Raw genomic sequence first — 23861 nt, forward strand, 5'->3', positions numbered from 1 at the left:
ACAAAAGCATAGCTAGTCATTGAGGGAGGAAAGGGTAATGTTCAGCATTTTCATTATCTAGTAATAACAGTGTTTTAACGGGAAGGGCAAAAAAGAAAAAAAAAGAATAATAAGAAAAAAACACCTTGCCTACTGATTTCTTAAATTATGTTAAAGGAAAAGTACATGTTCTTTACCCCGGGTGAAATTTTCCTGTGGTGAAATCCACTCCAGCTTTCCTCAGATCGAACAAGGGACACAGCGGGATGCCCGCGCCTCTCCCCCTGCCCCCTTCGGGGCCGGGGCCCTCCCCGGCCCTGTCCCGCCCCGGCCCGGCCCTGTCCCGCCCCGGCCCGGCCCTGTCCCGCCCCGGCCCTGTCCCGCCCCGGCCCGGCCCTGTCCCGCCCCGGCCCGGCGCTGTCCCGGCCGCCTTCCCGCCTCGCCCGCCGCCCTCCGCGTTACCGGGGCGACGGGCGGGAGCTGTGGCGGGACGGGCGCCGGGGTCGGCCGGGCTGCAGGGCTCGTACCGCGGCCACAGCGGCAGCGGGGGCGGCAGGAGCGGAGGGGGGAGCACGGCAGGTAACGGGAGGGGAGGGGGCGCCCGCAGAAGCCCGGGGGGTGCTCTCCGTGCCCCGGTCTCCTCAGGTGTCCGGGGATCCGCGGGGTTCCGTCGGTGCCCCGGTCTCCTCAGGTGCCCAGCCAAGGCTGGCCCTGTGCCGGTGTCACCTCAGGTGTCGATCTCCTATGGAGTTAAGTTGCTGGTCCTGTGGCAGCGTCACATCTGGCGCCTGATCCCAGTTCAGCCAGTGCCCCTCTGGCAGTGTCACCTCAGGTGCGGGGCCCCTGTGAAGCCAAGTGCCATGTGTCATTGCCCATACGTCTGTGGGTACTGGTACCCGTGCACTTGAGAGCCCCACCGCTCTTCTCCACGAGGAATTAGGGCTGTTTCCTGCTCCCCCTTCACCCATAATGTTCTTGCATGCAGTCAGGCATGCCCCCGCATCCTTGTGTCCTGCTGGATCCACAGGACTGGACTGGTCCGAGCGATAGCCTTGTTCTGATCTTCCTCTGCCTGCCGAGGTATTTGAGGGCTGTGTGTCTAAGACTGCATCTGCCAGGCAAGGGAGTGACTAGTCAATAGGAATCCAAAATTGTGCTTGAGAGCAGCTATAGCCTGGGTGGAGGTTAATCACGGTATGCGAAGGTACAAATGTTTGATGAACGCAGCCATGGATCTATGGCAAATTTAGATTCACGTGCTTCAGAGTGTCTTTGCAAATCATTGACATCACACAACAGCGAATGATCCAAAACAAACTTACATGTGGACACGCAGGGCTAGGCTCAAGCTCAGCACCACCTCTGGTATCTCAGTGCTGCACCAAGTGCAAGAACTGCTGTCAGAGAGCTCACCTTACTCCCGAAGTATTTGTCACCCATTCCAGCCTGTAATTAGAGCTGCACTCCCCTGTCCTTGTTGTTTGCAATGAGAAAATTACATAATGTGAAAGGAAAGCATAGAACTATCCAGTTTGCACTACTTGGCTAGGTAAATGAATGCATTTAAGAATCTGAATTACTTGATTTTTGGTGTTTTAACAGGTTAAAACGACAATCAGTATCATGGAGGAGGATTTACAAGTGTTCCAGGAGCAAGCTGTGACTAAGTACGTAATGACTTGCTGTCTTGGGAGTTGCATATATGATGGAATTGAATTATGTAGGTTTATTAAAAATGTGAAACACAAAATATTAATGATTTTGGAAGCAAACTTGATTCTCTATTTCTTCTGCTTTCCATGCAAACTGGAGAAGTTGCTGATAATTAAGACAACACATCTTACTGCTTTAGCTAGTACTCCAGTCACTGTTTCTGTTAGTTATTTAAATTTTTTAAATATTCATACCTGAACAAGGGGTGGGGAGGTGGGGAATGAAAGCTATGTGGGGTTTTATTAAGGTGTTAAGAAATGCTGTTTCAAACTTTTTTTTTAAAAGTACTTGCAGTTGCTAGGCTACAGCAGTATAAACTTACATATCACAGCTCTTGAAACATTAAGAATCTTGAATACAAGGCTATTCATTGCTAAAGCCCTACACTTATTTTGCACAGATAATAACTACAACAAGTTACCCAAGTATTAAGTGCACTTATCATAGCAACACATAATCCTTTCTTATTTTTACATAATCCAAGTTTAGTTTTTCTAATGTTAATCTAAAAAAATATGTTATTATTTAGTTAATATGTTAGCATAAAGTCTTTCTAAAGAAGTGAGAACATGGGTAAGATTTGATGGAGGACCTCATCCCATCCAGTATCTTCAAGGAACCTACAAATATAAGAAGTACTTCCCCATATAATGACTTAAACAGAATATTTATGCATCATAATTTGTAAGTAAACTTACAAATTGTTTTTCAAATAAACCAGTTTATTCTGTTATTATTACCAAGAAACAATACAAGGTGATACGATGCACATTAAGCATAAAAGTATTCCTTAAAATAAAAGAGCAAGAAAGTTTTCAATGGGATTTAAAAGTGTGCTCTGTTGTACTGAAGAATAATGCATGCAGTTTTCATGACAGATAAAAATTGCTGCAGTAAAATATTCTGATCAGTGTGGCACCTTTTTTTTTTTTTTGCTTAGTAGCCATATAAAAGCTTGAATTAGAAAACCCCAAAGATATTGCTGTTCTTTGGCTACAAGTCAGAAGCCTATTTAAAAAATTCAAGATTCTTCTTTCCTCCTCTTTAATCAACATATATGAAATTTCTATTTCTGCTATTGCAGATGAATCTAGAGGGAGTTGTCCCATCATAAGCCAGAATTCTTGCTAGTTAGTTATTTCCATTAGCGATACAAAGTATCTGGAAGAGTCGTTCAGGATACACAGTCAATGAAAGGAAACTATTTCAGTTTATGCTGACAGTATTCCAGGGATAATGCAGTGCCTTTAAATTTTGGGAAAATGGCTGAGTAATGGTGGATGGAAATCATGACAATTACATTCCACCTGCAAGGACTCATAAATCACAAATTGTCCATCCACAGATGTGTATGATTCTGTATGGCTGAAAATTGTTAATTAATTAGGTGTAGTTCTTAGAATGGAGCTTTGGGGTAGAAGATTCTAATGTACTATTATATCACAACTGGTTTATATACTTCTTACTTTTAGAGCAAGTTTTGCAATAATAAAATGAATATTGACTGTAGAAGCTGGGTTAATTATCAAAACCTAATTCATATACTATGTAAGATGGAAATAGTTATTAACTGCATAGGTTTTACTTGTGTTTGCATAAATAGGGCCATATTTATTTTCCTATTTGTGAGCAAATGTAAATAATAAGGGAAGAGGGTATGAAGTCAAGACAGTATGAACCAAACATTCCTTAAAACATCTGTTTTTAAATAACAACTGTATTCTAGAGTGTATGGACAATAACATTCTTTCTATGTCTGTTAGGAAACAATCAGAAAAATACAGACCTGTGCAGAACTCCAAAGCAAAAGATGACTAAATAGAGCTAGAAAGGTTTAACTACAGCAAAAATCGTTTGTGATAAGGAAAAAGGCCTGGAGGCTGTAAAACTTTTTATCTGGATTTTTGTTTGCCTAAATTTGGAAACATTTAGTTTTACATGAAGAAAAATAGTTATTAATGACAGTAGAATATGAATCATCTCTATTTTCGCTTATATGGAGACAGAATAAAAGAAGACTAAGAGCTTGCCTACACCACTTTGAAATGAGATAATTTTAAGTGTTTTGAGCTGTTTCAAAGTAAATTAACAAAAAAAGTAGGTGCCACTTTCTGAAGTACAATTCATTACTTCCCTGTATGATGAATCCATTTGATGTATGCTTTCAGCAAAGTGGGAATGCTGAATCCATATGGGTAAAAAAACCCATGCATACTTCTTTGCTCATGAGAAAATTTGTTCTTTGAGTGTTTGTTTACATGATGTCTTATTGAACAAAAGAAATCACTGCATTCCACATCCAGTGATCAAAATCAACTCTCATAACTGTGGTGCCATACATTTGGCCATATTTTGAGGGGGCTAATTAGCACTCTTCTCAAAACACTAATAGACTAAAACAACTGTTACTGCAGCAAGTAGCACCTCTCTGCTAGTGGGTGGGGGTGACTGCAGATCTGTGTTCAATACCAGAGCCTTGGTGCAGAGTAGTTTTGGTAGTAGAAGAGCAGCAGCAATCTACAACTTCACATACAGATTTCCTGTTGCAGCTGCAAGTGTGCTTAGAGGATCCAGGTAAGCATTAGAGAAAGTGAAGATAGACTGAGGAGCTCTTTCAGAATGGATTTTTCTTTCAACAACTCCCTTTTATATAATGATGGCTCTAGGTTCAAGAAGCATGTAAGAACTGTTAAGAGAAAATTTTTTAGCAACAAATGCAGAATTTGCTTGGTGCAGGAAGATCTGAAAGAGCCACATGTGGAAATTTAAGAGTGAAAGGTGTCAACCATGGTGGATCTGAAAGAGTATTCTGATAATCTAGGCTAGAAGTTGCGTTCTTACTTGCATAACAATGCTTAGATTATCCATGTGACACACAATAAAGAAAGTACCTATTCCTGAAGGCTAAGATCACATAGCTGAGTCACTGCTGGTGGTTCACCAAAGTGCTGCCACAATGACATTACATGAGGCTGGAAGTGCACAGGTCCCTACAGCAGTAACAAGGAAAAGGTAGTCCTGATTTGGTATCACTTTATCTTCTGTTTTCAAAATCCCATTTTATATTCCACCTAGAGGGGAGCAAAGTTTGCTCATCATTAATGCTACTTTTGAGATGGGTTCCAGGCACTTGGAGGGGGGTGTTTTTGTTTTGAGAGATGTACATCACTTGCTTGCACTTAGGTTATTGTCATCCTATGATTCATATTAAATTTCAAAACAGCATTGCCAACAGTTTTAACATTAAAAAGTCATTAAGATTCATGTGTGCGTTTAAAAAGCCTTTCCAAGCTTAACATTGATACTGTTACAGTTTCAAGGATTTGTGGATGTAAAAGAAGTTTTGAAGAATTTAATTTAAAAAATCATGCTGAGTTTTAATTATGATATTACAAATCTAACAAATTAGCTTACATTTCCTGTAATAATTACCAAAACAAGGGATATGCACAATTTAAGCACCAAATAAAAGATTTGTGATAAACCCATATCCACATTAAGGAGCTGTTTTTTCAGTTTAGTTCAGTCAAAAGTTGACCATGGAGGCAAACTCAAGATAGATGAAGTGAGGTTCCACCTACATTTGAAGGCATCATTTAACTTTCCCATTTCGTTCTTTCTGTTGTTGAAAAGTGGTTAGTTCAATCACAATTAAAATAGAATTGTAGCAATGTAAATAAAAATTTGTTTTCTCCCTTATTCTTTATTTGAAAAAATAAATCTCTTTATGTTTTTAGAGCTTCTCCATGTGAAGCTGAACTTCAGGAATTAGTGCATCAAATTGACATCATGGTAAACAGAAAGCAAGTAGAATGGGAAAGAAAGATGAGAACTTTGGAAGCAAAGATGGATATCCAGGACCAAGAATTAACAAGTGCCCAAAGCAAACTGGTTCAAAAAGGTCAAGAGGTATTTAAGAATATCACATTCTATAAAGAAAGTATTTATTCTGGTAGTTTCTTATTAGTATGCTTTAAACTCCCTATAAGGAGACTGTTTGTTCTATCATGTAAAAATACCAAACACCCCTTAAAGGTCACTAATTTTCCTTAGTGTTTTGTTTTAAATTGTGCTTCTGTTCTGAGAAGTGATTGTAAAAATGTCATTGAAAATCTCATATTTCTTCTATTTCCCTGAAGTCTACATCAAATATTCTTGGGTTAGCTGTAAAAAGATAATTTGATGTTTTTTCTAAATGCCAGCACTTCTCATTTCATCAGAAATTTCAAATGGAAGAATGAAGTTCAAAAAGGTTCCCAAAATTATGTCTTTGTTACTCCTGTATATACCTGACTTTTAACATTTTACATGATATACTGTCATTGTATGATAATTTTATTCGTTGTGAAAATTCAAAATGTATTACTACTAAGACTTTCTTATGAAACTTAAAGCCCCAGTGTACCTGATGTTTTCTGTACTTCACAGTCTTTTTTGCTGAATATTCATTCAGAAGCATCAAGAAATCTTTGCATGGCATTCAGTTCTAGTTCAAGCCGGCTGAATTTAGGTGTTTATATGAGGGCATTGTTGTGTGAGCTAGGTGGCTAAATTGCCAGTGGGAGTTTTGGAAATGGAGTGACTCTCCCTAATGAGCAATTAGGAACTTGCCCTTAGTCTCTGCGGTCAGAGGAACCAAGAGAAGAATTCAGATAGCCCATCCTCAAAGCATCAATTTATTTGCCTGTACAGAGACATTATTTGAAATATTTTAGCGTATTCTACCAAGCTTCCAACTGCCCCTCCAGAAAAGCACAGATGCCATGTATGCACTCTGTCATATTTCTCAGGTCTCCGTGAAACTCAATTCATGATATCTCAAAGAGCACTTAGGGAGCTGAGATGAGTCTACAGTGTCTTCTGGTAATTTGTACATAAATAGTGGAAGGTAACTTGTACCATTTTATAAGCCATTCAAGGAAAATTTTCACAGTGTGGAACAGCATAGTTGGGTTAAAAAGGCTTTCATAAATGGTCTTTCATGACAGACTTGTACAATATTATCATTAGCATACCATCAGCATGCAATGTGACTTTTTACTATAAAATCCCTGCTTTGATGTTGACACGATCTGGGTTTGTGGTATCCAGTTTTATTATCAACTTACTGAATTAATATTTATTTTTAAGATCCCTCCTTAAAGCAGTGGTCTTCTTTCAAAGTTTCAAATTACTTTCCCAAAAATTACGTATTTTGAAACGTCAGAAAAGGTACATTTGAATGCTTATTTTAACTGTAGGTGGGACTGCTTCAACAAGAATTGGAAAACTTACAGAAAACGAAATATGAAATGGCTCAGAGTTATGAAACTCAGCTTCAAGCACTGAAATCTCAAGTAAGACAAATGTCAGTTTCATTATTTTGTGATTGCAGTATAAAAAACTTATACATGCCAAATTGTATAGATATGCCATTATGGATTTGGGAAGGATGAATCATGTCATACAGATGATGATGACTACAGCTTCCTACCAGGCTTCATTAGAATTTATGTACTGTCATGTCCAAACTCTTTGGATGGATTTTGATGTGGATGTGACATCTGTTATGAAGACAGATACTATTTCCTAACTTCAGACTTATAAACTAAAGCCTTGGTGAATGAATAAAATAAGTAATTCATGCTAATGTGACTCTGATGCACTTTAGGAATTTTAAGATTTATACTGTGCTTATCATGTCTTCACTCTACTTTTTTTTCTGGCTTTAGTTTCTCTGATTTACTTGACTGTTAAAGTGGCCTGATAGCTTTCCATAAGGTATCAATTTCCATTATGTCAAAACTGGAGTAACCCGCAGTAATGATATTGGGAGTTTGTTCTGGCTTTATTTATTTCAGAGCGAGCTTGCAGCCCAGAAAGCCAGTTGTATCCTGGGCTGCATAAAAAGAAATATGGCCAACAGATTGAGGGAGGTTGTTGTCCCCCTCTCTTCTGCTCTGGTGAGGCCCCGCCTGCAGTGCTGTGTCCAGCTCTGGGGTCCCCAGTACAAGAAAGACTTGGACCTGTTGGAACGAGTCAAGAGGAGGCCACAAAGATCAGAGGGGCTGGATCATCTCTCATGTGGAGACAGGCTGAGAGAAAGGACAAGGGTTTTAAACTGAAAGAGTGCAGATTTAGACTGTATCTGAGGAACAATTTATTATTTTTTTCAGTGAGGGTGGAGAGACATTGGAACAGGTTGCCCAGAGAAGCTGTGGACGCCCTATTCCTGGAAGTGTTCAAGGCCAGACTGGATAGGGCTTAGAGCAAGCCAGTCTAATGGAAGGTCTCCCTGTTTATCACAGGGGAGTTGGACTAGATGATCTTTTAAGGTCACTTTCAACCCAAACCATTCTATGGTTTTATGATTCAGTTTGGCTGTGTTGGCTCTGCACCTGCGTTTTTGTTTCTTCAGTATTTTCTACTTCAATCATGAATCTAAATTCTTAGCAAACTTGAGTTGATTCTGTTTCTCAGATTTTAGCAACTAACAACAACTAACACAACTCTGCGTTGTTTTTCCTGCTACTTTTCTGTTCCCTTCACTGGATTCTCCTACCAGAGACGTAGTGTTATAATTCAGAATTTCCAGTCACCACACCTATTATATAATAATGTTGGATTGCATAAATTGGATATAATTATTTTCATTTAGAAGTGATAGTACCACCTGAGTCCATCAAATGAATAAATGTATTACTTATTTTTAATGTTATGTTGTCTTTAATTTATGTTTTCTTTTACACATGAGAACAGATTTGGAAAACAGTTCTGTAAATAGGCAGTGAATGCTTTGGCTGTTTAATAATTAACACTTTTAATCATTTGGGAAAGTAGCTAGAAATAAAAGCTGGTTTATCATTTACACAAATTACAGAAAAGCATCATCTTAGCATGATTATTGAGAAGATAAACATCACACAATGAAAAAGAGTGTGACATTTTATGTATAAGTAGTAAGGTATCTTTAGCAAGGCAGAACTATCCTCAAAAATATAGTAGATCTCTCTTTTCTTTATAAGATTTGCTGCAGTATTTTTCAATTAATTATTTTTTTATCCCATGCTAAAAATGATTTGGTTTATGTTACATGTTGCTAAGATTTTTACTGAAATTGAACCTTCTGAAATTGAAACTTCAGGCCATTTTTCATAAATATTTTTATTTTGGAGTTTTTAATTATCCTACAGATCATTTTCATGGGCAAATGCAACCTGTTTTCTCTTATTTTTTTAAAGAATCTGACATTTTCTAACCTACAAGCTTTTCTCTTTAAACCTGGTTATATTTCTTGCCCAAAGTCTCCTTTGTAGTTACCACTCAGACCACTTAACCTCTCTTTAAGTTTCTTGATTGCTTCTTTTTCTATCTTTATGAAAGAAGTTTGGATTTCTAGCTCTTAAGAATATACATCATTTTCCCAATCCATGTCTCTAAACATTTTGTTCTCTCTCAGTCATCTTATTTATTTTTCTAAAGGTTCCAGCACTGATGTTGTTTGCATTTTATTTTCCAGTCCCCACTCCTCTCCTTTGACCAAACCATAGTTCTTTGGGAAATATCCACCTAGTTCACCTTGACTGAAAAAGAAAACTGCTAAATGGTTATGTTAAGGGGCCTGCCTTGATTCTCTATGTGATAAACAAAAGTCTGCCTGTCAGAACAATTCCTAGCACCTATGCTAGACAGTAGGCCTGGCCCACTCTGCTCCTCTTTTACCACATTTCCTTATTGAGTTTCTTTCCTGAACTACCTACAGTGCTGCAGTGTCTGCAATGGAATGGCTTTAATGTCCCCAATCCTCAGATATCCAAATTCATATCTAAAATATAGACCTTCTGTGACAATACTACTCTTTGCCTTATCTCCTTTGATTCCCTTCTTTGGGTTCTTGTTCTCACTTGGAAGTTATACCACCTTTCTAAACTGTATAATCTTACGAGTTACAATTTCACTTTGCATGAGTTGTGTTACCATTTACCAATAGCGTTGTATCTCTCTCTACAGACGTATTCTTAAAATCCCTCCCAAGATTTGTCCCTTCCTAATCTTGATAGAAATTTTAAGGATCACTTTTTCTAGCAATCAGAATGCTGGGCTATTCAGAACAAATTTCTTTTCTGTGGTCCTGTGTGCTTTTTACCCTTGGTACTGCTAAAACTAGCTGTTTAATGAGCAGTATTCCCTCTGAATTGATTGTGTGCCTGTTGAATGCAGTAAAACCTATATTTTTCTTGTATTAGGGAAATAATTCCTGGTATGTAACCTGAAACTCCTGGGCCACACTGTTGCATTCATTCAAATGTGAAACATTTTGTCATAATTAAATCGCAAAAACTTTTGGGGTTCATCTTTATTACTTTGATCCTTCTTTTTCTTCTTTTTTTTTTTTTTTTTAATTAATGTCTAGTAGTTATTCTCACTTTGAAAGTGATGGAAATCTCTCAGCAAAAGAACAAGGATCCATACCATTGCTCTAATGGCTTTGCAACTAATTTCCTCATTTAGACATTTAAAAGCTACAGCTGAGCTACCCCAGGCTCCCTTTAGAATCAACAGAAAGAAATGGACACTCCCAGAATACAATTCATGTCAGTGTATGAGAAGAATTTAAGATAGCTGAAATGACTCAGCATTTACAGGCAGATTTTTCTGATGCAGAGTATCTCAGGTTTGTATGTCTAACTTTCAGAAATCTAAACTTAGCTGGATTCTACCCCAGAACTCACAAAAATACCTCTTTTTTTTTTTTTTTTTTTTTTTTTTAACATGTACGACACACAAATAGAACAACTTGGACCTTTTAAAGCAAATATCTGGCATTAAATGGAAGGATTTTTGGCTTTTAGTCTAATTTCCAATCATGATAACATCCAGACTATAATTTGCCTTTAATATCCTACTGTCATTAAATATCTAATTCTCAAACTAAATTTTCTTATTTTGGCCTCTCTGTTCCATTTTAGACTGATTTACTGAATTGTTGGATCCTGTATTTCCTAGCCTTTTCAGCATAAACATTCTAATACCTGTCTTATCTGAATTTGCTCTTCCCAGGCAGTTCACATATGCCATAATATATTCAAGAGCAAAACTGTTATTTGAGAAAGGATATCTTTCTTCCAAGGTCAGTGAGTTCCATGTTGTTTGAGCCTGGATGCTCTGACTTATTTTAAATATTTTGTCTTAACTGCGTTCTCTGGCAAAGTCAATTTCAAATATAGGCAGCTTCACTGCAAGACGTTTGATTTGGTTTTGAAGGTGATAACTCAGCTCTGTATGCCCATGTTACAGAATTGCTATTCAGACATTCCAAGTTGCTCAAATCTATGCCTGGGCCTCTCCATATCAAGAAACTTTCTAGTCCTGGACAATCTGTCTTATCATGTTTTCAATTAGTTTTTGCTGTCCCATATTATGATTCTCAAGTTCATCTTAAACATGTCTAGGACATTTCCAGACTATTTTTAAACTTTTTTCTGTTCTGTATCTTTTCTGGACTTCTTTGGCCATGTTTCTTATCTGCAAAGACCTCAATTGCTCACTCAGTGTTGACTCAATAGGATTCCATTCCATTTCCAAACAGTAGTTCACTTTGAGCTGTTAACAAAAATTTGAGATTTTATGGATTTTGTTTGGGTGTACAAAGATCTTTATGTGAGAGTCAGATTTTTTGAAGTCATATATCCTTAAATTTAAAGGAACTAAACAACAAGAGACATGATCAGTGTTTATAGTTGTAAGCTTCTTTTCTACACAGTATTCTTCCCAAAGTTCTTTCACTCAACCTTCCTCAAGACCATATTTTTAGTGTTTCCTTTTTCAATATCCTTGGGTTTGCTTTTTTTTTCCCAAAACCAAATGTACATATTCCTATCAAACAATATCAGTTTCCTTTATCCAATCTGTTAACAGGCACTAGACAGACCCTTTGTTTGTGCAGTGTAGTGAACGTGAAAACTGGCTGGTTTTCTGGAGAGGCTGGTCCTTTTCCTGGTACCTTCTCTGCCTCCGACTCCTTTCTGGGTGAGGCCAGTAGGCAGTGTCTGTTGTCTATTTAGTGTCTAATTCTGAGATCCAGTGGTACCAGAAGAGTGCAATCATCACACACATAACATTTCAACAATTTTCATATAAGGAAGAAACACGCAAGTTTAATGTGCATTAATGGTTATCTTTCATTCTGAGTAGTGAAGCACCCTTTAAAAATGTCAACACAAGATGGCAGTAAACAAGTATAGAACATCCCATATGAACACTGTAGAGGAAATGACTCTGTGGGTGACAGTGTCATGCAGAGCTGTAGCAGAATCAAGTATCTGTCAAATGAAACCATTTGAACAGTTAGTTAACATTTATGTGAGAGCTTAGTCTTGTTCGTCTGAGATAATTTTATTAATTGATTTTAACTTTATTAATTGATTTTTTGTTACATTGATTAAACATTTAGAATGCTAAAGCTGCAATTAGTGATTCTAGTTTAAAGAAGACTTTGGCCATGTGGTCATCTTTGATAGACTCTACATGTTGTATTTTCGTTTTCAGTTCTCAAAGTTGACACATAGTTATGAAAAGCTACAGTCACATCTGTTAAAACAAAAAAAGCTCGAAAGTAGAGAAAAATGTGAGGAAAACCTGGGAACATCATCTGACCCAAGGAATTTATATGTGAAACTGGAGGTAAGAATACTTTGTTGCTATATTTTAATTTTAATATGCCTCTATAACTAATTTTTTATTTAAAATTGTAAGCTTTAGTTTGCTCATAATTCTACAAAAATTATATAATTGTCTTGCTTTGGCAAGAACACTTGTTAGTTTAAATATTAATTAATACCAATTTTTTTTGTAAGTGTAACTATGAATAAATTTTACTGTTTTCCTAATGAATAGATGAATACTGGATAACACCATCTCTTGAGGCATGAGAGCTTGTACATATGCAGGATACTGTCACATAACACCTACCATTAATTCAAGTTTTATAGACCTCAGGACAACCTTGACCACATTGGGCAACATAGAAAGAAGGATTTAGGATTGGAAAACTGCTTGTTACACATACGTCTTGTCAGCACCTGTGTGCCTGAGGCAATCCATGACTTTCACCTCAGTGCCTGATTTCCCTCAGCAATGCATGAGGAAGGATTAGGCACTTAAAAATACATTGTACAGAATCCAGCATACTGACTGGGGGACTAGATAATAGATGCTGAGGACAGGATTCAATCATATTCCTTATCTCTTTGGACACAGGCTGGATTTTAGTGGACTTATTCTTGGATACAAGGAGACACTGATTTTTTTGTTCATAATTCCCAGCCTTGCCTTCTCAGAGGTTACTTTATGATCTGCAGAATAATCAAATATTTATTGGACCAACAGGAAAGCTAGGCAAGACAGAAAACTGGCATGTAGAGAGTACACCTGCAAGTGGTGTCTTCTTTCCAAATGCTCCTCTGGCTGCATTCACTGGGGCAGAAACTGATATCCAGTATTATTTCTTAGAACTGAGCAATATAATCTCTAGGTATGCTAGTTTTTGCTGATTCTTTTTTACCTGTCCAATAAATTTCCTGATATCCTGAGCTAAGTGAAACAGCTTCAAAGGAAGAATTCTGGAGCCTGTTGTAAAATAACATTTGTTGTTAGGTAGAAAACTAACATGGGAAGATTATGCTTCAGATTCTGTCTTAAAAGATTTTTACACTGAGTCCTCCACTTATGGGAAGAACAGTCAAACCAGTAATCTGATTAAGCATAGCAGGATCACAAAATTCGTATTTTGTCTGTCCATCTTTGTGAAGAGCATAATAAAGTAGTGTGTGCTCCAAGTGCTTACTGGACTGGGTGCAAAAGCAAGGAGAGTGGTACCAGTTGATATGGGAGCTGCTTGCCCAGCTGCTAAGCATTGGGAAGACTTACATGTTTATCATGTAGATTTATGATGGAGATGATTTGGACTTTGAGAACTTTGCAGTCAAGAAATTCAGCTCTAGTAGATTTTAGGTAATTTCCTACTTTAACCCAAATTAAGCAGGGTCTTAAGATCTGTATTTTGGACTTGCCTTTTATGTTATTCTGTAAGATACAGGACTAACTTCTGCGACCTCCAGGTGCCTGTATCTACATAGAGATCCTAGACACATCCCAACTCTACAGCTGGGATGTTGGCTGTCTCTTCCACATGGAAGTTCTCACCATCAGAAAAGCTACAATGCTTTGGACTGTAGCATAGCTGCCAACATCAGCTACTACAAGAATAGATGGGTTGTACATCTATCACTGGCTAAATTTATCACTACTGTCAGCTAATTTGAGAATAACCTTACTCAAGATTAAAATGTGAAAATAATGTAAGACAATGCTATAATTTGATTAATTATGCAGTATGAAAAATGAGTGCTTGGAATATATTCAGCAAATTTGAGTATTCAGGAAATAATTACTGTGGTGAAAATCTACTAAGCTCAGCAGTGCTTTAGTAAAGCCTTGAACCTGCAGTCCTCATTAAGTAGTCTGAAATTTCATTTGTATCATGTTTTATAAAATAAGAAGGTGTTTATTGTTTTAAATGCCAAAGCAGACATTAGGAAAGCTATCAAAGAAGATTTGTATTAATCTATGCTGAGAAATATTCTGTTTTGTTTCAGTAGCAAAAAAACACCTTATTTTTTTAGATTTGGGGAATATGCCAGTTTAGCTTAATTATAAAACATCATCTGTCTTTTTGGAACACCATTTCCATTAGTTTAAAGCAGTATACTGTTATTTTGCTGAATTTTCAGACTAAAAGAGCAACAGCTCTAGTAACTGAAGTTCTGCTTATTTTGTAGGATAATGCCTTTAAAATGTATTTGTGAACATATAAGGTCTGGCATGAGTTAAAAGCAAATTCAAATACACTATAAATATGAATGTAAGTGCAAATACAAAAACAGTACTAGATAATTCTAATATAATGAATTTCTTAAACAGTTTTTTGTTTCAACTAGGTAAATTCAGAACCTGAAGCAGCAATTTTAAAGAGAGCAAGAAGTGAAATTTATTCAATGTAGCTGCTGTCCCATTTAAAAAAAAAGGCAAAAAGCAAGAACTTTGTGTCTGAATATTAAGGGTTTGATTCCCTGCTGATAACCCTGCTCAATGCTAATACAACTTTAAAGTCACAGGAACTGCCATCCAATAAAATTTGTGTATTATAGTAGTAACTCTAATATCTTATTTTATAGTTTTTATTCAATTATTATGTTTACCACTCATTTTTCTCAGATGAATAGCCCTTAAGACTGGACTTTTTCTGGTGGGGATGACTGGTTTATAGAATTGTTCTTCTTTTTTAACTTCGTTCCAAAATTATGAAAAGGTTATGTATTAATTAAAAAACTAGGTTTTTCTCATAATGACACGTTATAAAATTCTTTAGATTGAGGAAGACAGATATTTTCCCTATGCTTACTAGCTTTGTTTTGCTGTCTTTCAGGAATTTAAGGCAAAATCAAGAGAATGGGAGAAGAATGGGACAACCTGTGAAAATAACTCTGTTTATGTAGATGTGCAACCAAAATTATTGCCCGAGAAATGTAATTTATTTCAGGTAAAATTCCTACCTTCCTGCTCTAGGAAGAAAACAAGCTCTTAGCTCAGCTAGAGGTTCCTCTAACTTAATTTTAAAAAACTAAGCTCACAGTGAATCTTATAGTGCATGTCTATATTGGTAGTGAATATATGGTAATGCAGAACCATACTGGAAGATCTAATGATACATACAGTTATTTTAATTTTTCTCATGAAAATGAGAAAATGAATAAGTATCATAATGAAAATTTTAACATTTCTGTTAAAAAAACCCCAAACAATTACAAAAAGCAGTGAATGTTCCTTTTAACTTTTTAAGCATATTATAGAGATACTTTTATCTTCCATGCTATTTACAAATATGAAATTAATTGTGACAAGTTATTAAAAAGTATCTTACCAAGTAAGTCGTGCATTCCATTAAGGTGTTGACTCAAATAAAAAGTTCCTTCAAATCTGATAGCCTTCATTTTTTTAAGATCATAAATATACACTAGTATCATTTATGCAGAAAAATGAATTTTCATATGCTACTCCAGAATCACTGTTGGAGTTGTTTGTTGGATCACTTAGCCCTTTTTTATCATATTTTTCATCTTTCTAGTTACCATGCAGTTCCTAATAATAAAGTTCATATTTATGATTATTTTTTAATTGCCAATTTGCTTATTGCGGTTTTTATATAGACTATTGATATTGCATATTTTTATTTTATTAATTCCTTCCAATCCAGAAAAAAACTTATTTAATGATGTCTTGATGACATATCCTTCTCTAAAAAAACCCCCGAGAAACTAACTTACAAATTGACTGGGACACAAGACAGCTTGAAAATTAAGTAAGGGGAAGCCAATTATGTTGCTCACTGGTAATTCCCTTTTCCACTGTTACTAAGCTCATTGGATCTTAATCTAGTGAAACACTTTCTTAACAATTCCTGTGAGACTCTTTACACATATCCAGAGTTCCCAAGGATGACAGTTAAGTTTTGGGTTTAGCTGCTGAGAGCATTATATTCCAGCAGTTGAACTTCCATACAAATGTATTAAGAAAGCAAGTCTTTGGCTAGAAAAAACTACTGACTGATGCATGCTGATTGTACAGTTAGGCAAGTCAAAATAGAGTACTCAGGATGATCATTCACATTTTTCTGTTGAAGCTTTCATTGCCATCAGTGAACTTGCTTTGAAGACAATTTCCTTCACAACTGCAACATAACACCAACTAGTTTTTCTAAATACAAGTCTGACGGACTGTTACCCTTAGCTGTTTCAAAAGCATTAATTGTTCCTGTATCTTTGCCTCAAATTCCTCTTTTGTTAGGTCTTTGATTTCCAGTTGGAGTCTTGCACTGTATTTTTCACAGGATGCATTGACACTTTGGTATATCAGAGTCCATAACTTGGATGTCAAAGAGACCTTAATTTTTTATCTATAGAAATGAAACTTAACCTGCAAATTTTTTTGGCTTTTTATTTGATATGCAGCCAGTGGTCCATTCTACCTACGTTCTCAGCCAACACAAATTACGGGGACATAGTCAATAACATCAAAAGCTATCTAAAGCATGACTTTCTGCAGTCCTTGTCAGTGAAATATGGTATTTGTAACCCTATTTATTTTTACTATGTATTTGCTTGCCCAACTTGATCTCTGCACATGATATATAGTTTCCGGGTCATATTTTGTTGTCATTTTTCAACTAATTCTCAGTCTTCTGAAAGACTGGTACTGCTTGTTAATCTCCCAGTAGAGGGATTCATGTGGCTAGTTTTTTAAACAGCAAAAACAGTTGCCATAGTAATTATGCTTCTTCACAGTGCCTCTGGATTCAGAAACACTGGCAATACCAATTTTCTGAAGTTTTGTTTTTAGGATTTTAATTAGTACAAGAAGCTGCATGGAGTGTAGGACTCTGCCAAATGTACAAATGATTCTTCCCCAAGTTTAAGGATAACGACCTCAAAGAAGTACAGTTCCTGTAGTAACTGAGCTGTTTGTACATGACCTATGTAATGGTAGTCCTCTAGTCAAAGGTTAATATCTATCCTGAGGCACACACACACACAACTCCTACTGAGTTCAATGAATCAAAGAGGAACATTTCTCTCAAATTATTTCTCACAGGTAACTGCTTTGAGTAGGTCATCATAATCACCTTTTTCACATTTGAGGCTCATTAACATTAAGTACTAGGAAAATACACAGCACAGGAGGAAAAAATCCTTGAAAAACTTCTGTGCCCTTGAAGGTTCCTGAAACATTTTTTTTTACTGAGGGCAAGTAATTCAAACTGTTTGAACTGTGCCATCTTTTCTAAGCAAATCCAGGTGAAGACAGGAATAGCCTTATGATTTCAGCAGTAATGACTTGGTCCTAGCAATTTACATATAATTATTCAGTTTAATTAAAAATATTTTCTTGTTTTATAGAAGCAGACCCAGAATTATCAATTCCAAATACACACTAAGAAACAAAACCAAGAAGACCTAATTACCTATGCCCAGCCCAGAAGTGAAAATGATGATTTGACTATTGAAAAGCTAAAGGCAATTGTGAATGAAATAGCAAGAAACAAGAATAAACTGGAAGAGGAAAATATGAAACTCCATGAGGATCTAAAAATGTACCAAAATCAGTGCCAGGTAGTAATAGTTTTTTATGATGACTTTGGAATTAACATTGGAAAATCAAGATGAGATGCCTACATAAATGTATATTAGGTGTATTCTGTATGGGAACACAGAATAATCTGGAAGCAGTATGGGGGCGTTTTTTTAGTAAAACAGAAATAAGTTTGATTTGTAGAAGTATATTTTTCTATTGTCTATGTATCTAGGGTTTTATAATTCTCCTATATCCATAGCATCTACAGGAACTTCCCCTACTTTTGTTCCTTGTATATAAATGACTTCTGTGAAATCTCTTTATCTGATTTACACTTTGTTGTTCATTGTGCCATATAGCTGGTAAATAAGTATATACAAACATGTATGGTATACTTTGTTCATTTTGAAAGGAGATTTTGCAGTCAATTTTTAAGAATTTTTAAGATTCTGGCCATGTAAAGAACCATCAAGTTTTATCTTTTCCCTAGTTCACTGGTTTTTGTCATAGCACTGGTCTATGAAGACAGCCATTTGCTCCTCTTCTTTTGGTCGTGGTAGATGAGTTCTACAGGACTGAGATAATACAAGATCTTTACAGCCATTTTTATTAGCTGCTTGAAACATATTAGGAATGAGATTCTCGTTGCTATTTTTTTCTGGTAACATGCACCAGTTATGCTTTTGCTTATTTATTTAAGCACTTCTAGGTTCAGTAATATATTGAATTGCCCATAGTAACTTCAAGTCTTTTTGGAGAAAGATTTGTTTCTGTTTATAGACAGTCTTTCAGAGTGCTAGCAGCATATGCAATATATTTTATAGGAATTAGCATATGTGTGGCAGAGGTTAATTTCAGATTGTGTTGTCAGGTGTCATCAGAACAGCCAAGTTCATACATGCCATTTTCACATTAGTTCTCTGAGTCTTTTCCCGGTATACAAGTTATCAGTGTGCAAGCAAAAGCTCTGTTTTGGGGCCTGTTAAAAAGGCTGCCATCAAAAGCAGTGGGACTAGAATATGCAGTGGAACAAATCATGGCAGTTGGAGCAAGTGGATAGATGCTGTATGATGGAGAGAGTAGATGTCATTGTGCTGTAGCCTTTAAGAAAATCTTCAAGCAGGAGGAATTTTGGAATCATGTATTCAAGAGAATACAGGAGCTGTAGGAAGCTTGAAGACACTTCAAGTAGAAGTGGAGCTAGATGTACATAACAGTGTCATCTATAGGGCAGAAAGTTGCAGAGTAACTGTGTTGGTGGTGTGGAATGCTGCTATGTTAGCTAGAAAAGCTGCATTTGGAAATAGCTTCATAAGGGAAACACTGATGTAATGTCAATGTATGGTGAAAAGGGGTAGCTCAGGGAAAATATTTTTTTAGGAACGTCTGTATGAGAAAGAAGAAAGTACATGGCCTGTTGTCAGCCAGAAAAAGTAGGCAGGTTTGTGTGAAGGAGAGTTAGGTGGAGGATGGGAACAGTTGGACATGATATGGATAAAGGAGGAAGAAGTAGATGGGAATCTTGGTGTGGAGAACTCTGATGGCAATGAAAGCAAATTGTTCTTCATATATTCCTCTATGCCTATGACCATTTCATGTGTGCTTCTAAGTATTTCTCTTATACTATTAACTAGCAAGTAATAAAGTGAAATGTATGGAAGAGCAGTTTGTTGGCTGTACAGAAAACACAAAGTTTAAAAAATCTAAATGGACACTGCAGTCTATTTCTCTACCTTATGAATTATCTGACAAACTTACCTGCAGCCATAACATGAGAGACAACCTGAAAACATCACACAAGGGGCTTGGTTCTTGAAAAGTCAAGATTAGATCAGCTACTGAACACTAATACACATAAAAATACACCATCTAATTGTATTTAAAAGGTTGAACAGTGTATTGGGTTTGTGTTGGGAAGGTTTTGGTAATGGGGGCACTCCAGGGACAGCTTCTCTGAGAAGCTGCTGGAAGCTTCCCCCATGTCTGATAGAGCCAATGCCAGCCAGTTCCAAGAGGAGCCCACTGCTGGGCATGGCTGAGCCCAACAGGAGTGATGGTGGAACCTTAGGGTTAATGTATTTAAGAGGAGGGGGAAAAATACCCCTGTGCACTGGGGAGAGAAGTGTGAGAATATGTGACAGGAAAAGCCCTGCAGACCCAAGGTCAGTGCAGAAGGAGGGGCAGGAGGTGCTCCAGGCGCCAGAGCAGAGATTCCCCTGCAGCCCCTGGTGCAGCCCATGGTGAGACAGCTGTGCCCCTGCAGCCCATGGAGGTGCAGGGTGGAGCAGAGATCCAGCTGCAGCCCTTGGAGGGACCCACACCAGAGCAGGGGGATGCCTGAAGGAAGCTGTGGGAAGCCGGTGCTGGAGCAAGCTCATGGCAGGACCCGCAGCCCTGTGGAGAGAGGAGCTCATACTGGAGCAGGACTTGCGACCCCACTGGGGACCCGCACTGGAGCAACCTGTTCCTGAAGGACTGCACCCCATGAAGGGACCCACGCTGGAAGAGTTAATGAAGAACGTCAGCCTATGGGAAGGACTCACCATGAATAAGTTCATGGAGGACCATCTCCCATGGGAGGGACCCACACTGGAGCTGGGGAAGAGTGTGAGGAGCCCTCCCTGAGAAGGAAGGAGCAGCAAAGACAAGGTGTGATGAACTGACCACAGCTGCCATTCCTCATGCCCCTGCACCACTGGAGGGGAGGAGGTAGGGAACTGACAAGTGAAGTTTAGCCTGGGAAGAAAGGAGGCATGAGGAGAAGGTGTTCTAAGATTTAGTTTTTTATTTCTCATTATCCTGCTCTGATTTGATTAGCAATAAATTAATTTCTCTGAGTCTGTTCTGCCCTCGGCAAGAAATGGTGAGTGATCTCTCCCTGTCATTACCTTGACCCAAGAGCATTTCTCTTGTTTCTCTGCCTTGTCCAGCTGGGAAGGGCAGTGACAGGGTGGCTGTGGTGGGCACCTGGCATCCAGTCAGGGCCAGCCCACAACAAACAGCTTTGAGTAGAATTAGAACAAGAGCTGATCAGGAAAATTTTGGGACTTTCTTATCATATCAAACATGGCAAGCTAGTAGAAGCAAAACTTTCACAGAAGGAAAGAAAAGATTTAATGATTTTTTTCAACTTGAAACAGACTCTTTATATGAGATATCTTCTAAACAAATCCTAAAGTTTTCTGCTTCAAAATTAATTTTCATTTTAACCAGATGCAATAGATATTTTCTAAAATAATAAGTGATGCATATCTGATTTGGTTTTTTTTTTTAACTGATATGTGAAACTGTTAAACTCTTGACCTGAAATTCTGTTTCAATGATTATTGCAGCTGCTGCTGTGGCTTCTGTTGTTCCTGCTACTATTGTAATTCACAAGAAAATACAATTTATGTAAATATGGGTGATGACTGCAGTCTATTGCAGAAAATATGACTTCTGCCACACAATTGTGCAGAATTCATTAAATCAGAGGGGTAACCATCTCCCAAATTCATATGTTATAAAATAATTGTGGCTATTTCTTGAATGCTGGAGTCATGAAGATGAGAATAAGCAAGTCTTACCAACAACTTTAACAGTTCATTAAGCTTTATTTCACTTGAATATACCCAGAGTTGCATTTTGGTGTTTAAAAAAGCTCTCTTGGCCTCAGTGTAACAAAGGATAAGATAAATGAGTCCATATATGCAGCCCCTAAAAAAAATCCCCAAAAAACACAAAAGCACTTCATACCTGTCTTCAGCAACCCTTTCAGCCAGAGGAAAACCACAGGCTTCTTGGAAGGAAGGTCATTCTCATAGGAGGCTCTAAGGGAAATAAACCTTTGAAGTTCTTCCTTGCAGTGTCGTTTCTGGAATCCAGCTCTCCTTTGAAATTTTAAAGGCTTTATTTTTGCTCTTAAAGATGGAAGCTATATCTAAATAAAATGAAGAAATTATGAAAAATGCTAATGTTTTTAGTGTAATAGTTGTAAAGGTAAAAGATCAATATCCTTGGAAAAAATCTTTTTTTTTAATCTGAAACATGTTTTTGGATCTTAGGTGAGAAGCCATAAATATTCTCTGGATACTACTCTTGCAAGAACTGATTATTATTGTTACTTTTGTTATTTGTGGGTTATACTTCCAATTTCTTATATTTAGTACGTTTTCAGTATATTTTTCATTCAGTGAAATTCTGATTATTTTGGAATTCATGTTTATTCATGCCAAATGTAGTATTTGTCTTCAGGTTGTCTAACACGCTACCAATCAGAAATTAAAGATAAAACAGAAATAAAGTTTGTCAAGTCCTAAGAAAAATATTTTTTTGATTGTTTGAAAATTTTGTGATGTTCATTTAAATAAGCAATTAACTCCATGCAGATGGAACTAGTTTTGAAGAAGATTTATACAGCCTTGTTGTTTCTAAAGTTTATAAATTTGGAAATGCTGTTAGGAAAATAGAAAATGGAAGCCACTTATGGCACCAATTCCAGCATGTGGAACATGTTCCAGGATGCAGAACCTGCTAAAACAAGCAAGCTATATATTTTAGATGCATTTAGTACAATAAAGAACTTCTGAATTATGTTTTCTATGATAATTTCAGAGGCAGATGCATTGGAACATTGCAAGGGCTAAAGAATATTCAGAATCTGATTTTTAGATGAGAGGAACTGACATGGAAGCAGTATCTTTTTCAGAAATGAAAATCATGTATGTACAGGTATTGAATCTGATGTGTTAAACCCCAGCATTTTAGGCTGTCTAATTGTATTTAACTGTTTGTGCATTTGCTTGTTTCTTTAGAGCATGGAGGCAGACGTCTCAGAAATGAGAAATGAGCTGCAGTCAAGGGATAGTCTCTGGAGAAGGATACATCTGGAATGCCAACAGTTGCATAAAGAATTATTGAAAATCAAGGAGTATAAAGATATGCAGGAAATTCAAATAAAGTATGTATGGTGAAGACATATTTTAATTAACAAATACTTCTGAGCTAATAACATTTTTCTTACTTTTTTTTAAAATTAACTCTCTTTGAAAAGATACTCTGGATTCAAATGTCAGCTTCTAAATTTTGGACTAGATAATTTCATTGAAAATTATATCAGACAATTTCAGGCAACAGATGCAGGCTCTGTTAAAAGGTTTTAATGATGCCTAGATTTTTACAAATGAACGCATTTCAGATATTTCTGCCTATATCTTTACAGTGTTTCATTTTCTCAGCATTCAAACGCTTTGGAAATAATGCAGTCAAAGTTCTCCCTAACCTCCTTTGAATAAAATCGTGATGGCTTTTTGGCTTATCTTATCTGCTGTAGCCATTTCAAATTATATGAAATACCAATCTATAAGAGCTTTCAGGATTCTTTCTGCACATAGTTGTATTGTCCTTAATTTCTAGACAACTCCCAAAATCCAGCCTGGTTTAGGCCAAATGTTGGTTATGTTTGGGGGTATTTTTTCATCAGCAAGCAGGTGTTCTACAATTTTACACCATGGAGAGTATACTGCAAGGTAAAGAGTATTAAATGTTCTGGTTGTTTCATGTTTTGTTTATTTCTTACTTAAAGGCATCAATCATCTTGTGTTCAGCTTACTGAGCAACTAGAAAATAAAAGCACTGAGTTACTGCTATTTGCAGAAGGTCAAGAACACCAAGAAGAAGAGCTGAAAAAGGTATTTAATATAATTTCCAGATCTTAACTGCAGTATAGGATTTCTAGGAGAGAGTATTGACCATGGGTATACAGTACTGTATGCATATACAGTACAGAGCAGGAGGATGCATTGTAGGTTGAGGAGAGCTTGAAGATTTTTAGATGAAAAGGATTTCGTATATGGTTGCATTTAGTTGTGTAGCTGCAAAATTGACATTCTGATTGTGTGCACTAACTACCTACTTCATTGAAATAATGGAAGAGACCATGCCTACGCATTGCTGTGATTCAGATAATACCATGCAACCAAGAAAGCCTCTCAAGCTATGAGTAATTAATAGCCTGTTGAGCT

At 37.0% G+C, this 23861-nt stretch overlaps 1 protein-coding gene across 3 annotated transcripts in view; it reads left to right on the forward strand.

Annotated features, from left to right (window-relative positions):
* Positions 1-397: 397 nt before the first annotated feature.
* Positions 398-23861, forward strand: part of DEUP1 (deuterosome assembly protein 1) — a 45875-nt gene continuing 22411 nt past the window's right edge. For 2 of the 3 annotated variants that reach the window (XR_007201578.1, XM_048294536.1), the window contains exons 1-9: positions 481-558; positions 1582-1646; positions 5430-5601; positions 6933-7028; positions 12220-12354; positions 15158-15271; positions 17685-17897; positions 22653-22798; positions 23423-23528. Coding sequence is in view for 2 of the 3 variants with exons in the window: in XM_048294536.1 (XP_048150493.1) it covers positions 1603-1646; positions 5430-5601; positions 6933-7028; positions 12220-12354; positions 15158-15271; positions 17685-17897; positions 22653-22798; positions 23423-23528 (1026 nt within the window). In the remaining variant the exon portion in view is untranslated. Of the gene's footprint in view, positions 559-1581; positions 1647-5429; positions 5602-6932; positions 7029-12219; positions 12355-15157; positions 15272-17684; positions 17898-22652; positions 22799-23422; positions 23529-23861 lie in introns of all 3 variants that reach the window. The other variant, XM_048294537.1, reaches the window with a different exon arrangement.

Source organism: Corvus hawaiiensis, chromosome 2, assembly GCF_020740725.1.
Source record: "Corvus hawaiiensis isolate bCorHaw1 chromosome 2, bCorHaw1.pri.cur, whole genome shotgun sequence".
NCBI classification, from domain to species: Eukaryota; Metazoa; Chordata; class Aves; order Passeriformes; family Corvidae; genus Corvus; species Corvus hawaiiensis.